Source organism: Pinus tabuliformis, chromosome 6 (assembly GCF_031772625.1).
Source record: "Pinus tabuliformis cultivar Carrire ecotype Pingquan chromosome 6, CPIR1, whole genome shotgun sequence".
NCBI classification, from domain to species: Eukaryota; Viridiplantae; Streptophyta; class Pinopsida; order Pinales; family Pinaceae; genus Pinus; species Pinus tabuliformis.
The window spans coordinates 1,343,650,785-1,343,654,710 of record NC_142292.1 but is presented as its reverse complement, the minus strand read 5'-3'; the positions used below and the strand labels follow the sequence as shown (position 1 = coordinate 1,343,654,710).

At 38.2% G+C, this 3,926-nt stretch overlaps 1 protein-coding gene across 1 annotated transcript; it reads left to right on the top strand.

The window, feature by feature from the left end:
* Positions 1-1,074: 1,074 nt before the first annotated feature.
* LOC149263575 (aspartic proteinase nepenthesin-1-like) lies at positions 1,075-1,704 on the top strand. The gene has a single exon (XM_089389208.1). The coding sequence runs from the start codon at positions 1,075-1,077 to the stop codon at positions 1,702-1,704; it is 630 nt and encodes a 209-aa protein (XP_089245334.1).
* Positions 1,705-3,926: the final 2,222 nt, after the last annotated feature.

Genomic DNA, 3,926 nt, shown 5'->3' with positions numbered 1-3,926 from the left:
AAAATATTAGAGCTACAGGAGTCTCACTGTCACGCCTTTTCTTTCAAAGAACGGTAACAAAAAATAAAACATTATACGAATAAATTAAGATACTAATATTTATCTGGTAGCAAAACAGAGAATTAATATATTCACTATTTTCTCCAGTAAAAAATGTATTTTAAATCTCTTTAAAGCGGTAAATAAGGAAAAAATATATTTAGCATTCAAACATGCTAAAAAATTATATTATTTTTAGAAAGCCTCTTTAGAACTGTAAATAACGCATGTCCCCTTTGCCCTTTGTGTCTGTAATAAAATTTAGGAAAATTAAAAATAAAATTTAAAGCTTTCTCTTCCACATCACTTCAGTGGTAAAAAGTTTGTTTTACTGTAAATCGATTTCGATAGAGAAAAATAAAAAAACATAGTAGTTAAATTGCTCTAAAAATAATAGCGTGCAAAATCAGTTGTAATTATAGAAATATTTATTACTCGAAAGTCGAAATGGCCTTGGGTGTCCAAAAATAGAGAGGAAAGTAAATGCACTTCCATAGATCCATAGTTCCAAAAAGCGCTGGTCAATTTGCTCATAAAACTAAACAAATGGAAGCTCCAATAAGTAGAGGACGTGGAGAATTTTTTATGACGGTAGGAATTGGTGAGCCATCTTTACCATATGTTGGAATTGTAGACACAAGAAGTGACTTGATATGGACACAGTGCTTGCCCTGCAATTCTTGCTATAATCAATCCTACCCAATCTATGATCCTTCTGCCTCCTCCACTTACAAGGCCATCACATGCGAAAGCTCTGAGTGCCAGCCAAACGTGGACTTTTTTTGTGCTCATGAACAGTGCCATTACTTGTATGAGTATGTTGATCGCTCCTCCAGCGCAGGGATCCTTTCATATGAGACATTTACCTTTCCTGGTTCTCAGTCAATTGTTTAGCAGATTGTATTTGGGTGCGGCCAAGACAATGACGGGGACTCGGGACTAGGAGGTGGAGTAATCGGGTTGGGACGAGGTTCACTATCTTTAATTTCACAGCTTGGTAATTCATTAGGTGCTAATAAGTTTTCTTACTGTCTCATGCCTTTTACCGATTCTCCTTCCAAAGTCAGCCCTTTGTTTATAGGTGACAATGCTACCTTGAATGCCACAGCTGCCGCTGTCAGTTCAACTCCTTTTGTTCAAAACAGAGCGCAATCAAGTTTCTATTACCTTTCTTTGCGAGGAATTAGCATTGGAGGTGCATTATTATTGGATATCCCTGCTGCTACTTTTGATATTCAAGAAGATGGTAGTGGCGGATTTATGATAGACTCTGGAACCACTCTCACATATTTGTATGAATATGTGTATCATGTTTTGAAGAAAGCCTTGATTTCTTCCATCAACCTCTCACGAGCCGATGGGTCGCGAGTCAGACTGGACCTCTGTTACAGCCAGCAATCTCATGCCGCCTCTTCCCTTTCAAATTTTCCGACTATAACTTTCCACTTCAAGGGAGCCGATTATGATTTGCTTCCACAAAGCTACATGTACGCGTTGAAATATAATTTCAACCGCATTCGTTTTTTTGTAAAACGCCGAAAACCGCCTAAGCAAAACCACCTAAACTTATCGGACCGCTTTTGGTCACCAACCAGTTTCCGTATAATCGACTCCGATCCAATACATTTCAGCCACGCGTCCTCAGCCAATTCCGCTTCCGTATAGGTTTATCGGATGCTATCGTTCTACAGCGAAAGGTCTTCCGATATCCTTGTCCACCGTCCGATTTTCTTGATCATTCTCCACCGTCCATCAACCAAAGTAGCATACAAGCCTGCATTAAAAATTCTCGTGGAGTAAAATTCAAGTTTCGTTGACCGCAGTTTTTTTTATTAATGCATTTAATAAATCCTCATAAGTGTATGTAGAGTATTTAAGTTTTTATATACGGCATATATTATTATACATCAAAACATGTTATAGCTTTTTCTTGTTGGGCGTTGACTATTGTTAAAAAAATAACAAAGCGAGGCAGCAGCGTGAAGCAAAAAGAAATATATTGCACAGCAGTGCATATAAAGAAAAATGGGGGGAGTGCACAAGTTAATGTAATGTTTTGTTTTATGTGTTAACCCGTGGTGAACCAAAGGGAGATATTGCACACCAGTGCATAAGGAGAGAACAGGGAGGTGTACATAATTTTTTTGGAGCTGCATATGTAAATTTATTTTTATAGCAGTATGTGTAAAAATAGTTTTACACCAGTAAATGTAAAAGGGATTTTACAGCAGTAAATGTAAATGGGTTTTTACACACTAACAGTGTAAATTCTCAGGAGGAGACAGAGTAAATATTTTGTTGGCTGAATGTATTTTTGGTGAATCCCTCTGAGTAAAAGAGGATGAATATGTATCAGGCATTATATTTTAATGAATAGAAATGTTTTTATGGTGGTGTAGGATGAATATGTATCAGGCATTATATTTTAATAAATAGAAATCTTTTTATGGTGGTGTAATACTCTATTCTCAGACAATTTTTTTTTAAAGCTTCCCTGTGCAAAAGATCCTGTGGAGAGAAGAAAACAGAGCATTGCCTCTGTGTGTTTAGTTTTTGTTTGTTTTTGGGATTTTACCAGAAAAATCCCCAACATCAGAGCAGGCTTAGGCTCTTTGAAGGTGTTCAAGAAGCTGAAGAAAGGAGTTCTTTTGCTGCAACAACTTCTCCAGTAGAGTGAAGACTCAGTCAACAAAGGATTCATGTATTTCACAAAGTTTTTTCTTTGAAGGTGTTCAAGAAGCTGAAGAAAGGAGTTCTTTTGCTGCAACAGCTTCTCCAGCAGAGTGAAGACTCAGTCAACAAAGGATTCGGGTATTTCACAAAGTTTTTTTTGTGTTGCTGAAGAAACAGTCAGTTGTTTTAAAATACACAGTCAAGAAATTGAAGCATAGTTGAGGATGCAAGGAATGGCTAGCACCAGCACTAGCATGGGTATGTTTAACACCCAGTTCCCACAGTTTAATGGGAAAAAATATGACTACTGGGCCATAACCATGAGAGCCTTGTTTATCTCTCACGATTTATGCGAACTTGTTGAATATAGGTTTGAAGAACCAGCAAATGAAGAAGAGTTTAACAATTTGACACAGGCAGAGAGAGATCTGCTGAAGAGCAATAGGAAGAAGGATGCAAAAGCCATTGTATTGTTGTATCAAGCAGTGGACTAGAGTGTGTTTCCAAGGATAGCAGCAGCTAAGACATCCAATGAAGCATGGCAAACCCTCAAAATAGCCTATCAAGGCATGGAGAAAGTGAAGATAGCAAAACTACAATTGCTGAGGAGAGATTTTGAGAATCTGAGCATGAAGGAGTCAGACAACATTGACTCATTCTTCACACATGTGATTGGTCTGGTCACACAGATGAGGACTCATGGAGAAACCCTTGAAGAAAGGAGGATTGTGGAGAAACTGTTGAGGGTCCTACCCTCAAAGTTTGATGTGATTGTCACCACCATAGAAGAGACAAAGGATCTCTCAAACTTTTCAGTTGATGAGCTTCATGCATCACTGATAACACATGAGTAGAGGTTGAGTAGAAATGAAAACTCATCTCTAGAGAAAGCCTTTAAGACCCAGATGTCTTTTGGAAGAGGAAGAGGTCAAGGTAGAGGAAACAAGAGAGGAAGAGGCAGAAGCCAGAACAGAGGTGGAAGGAACAGTCCAGCAAATGCTCAAGGAAGAGGCAGCAATCCAAATCAGAACCAAGGCCAAGGAAGCAGCCAACAAAGAGGACAACATCATGCTCAAGGACAAAGGTATGAAAAATCCAATGTCCAATGCTATTATTGTAAAAAATATGGGCATTATGCCAGTGAATGTAGGAAGAAGCAGCACGATATGAGTAATAGACAAAATGCAAATGTCACTAGAGAAAACATCAGCCAA

What these genes read in the sequence shown, in the direction of transcription:
- LOC149263575 (XM_089389208.1), top strand. Translation starts at nt 1,075, where the DNA reads ATGCCTTTTACCGATTCTCCTTCCAAAGTCAGCCCTTTGTTTATAGGT.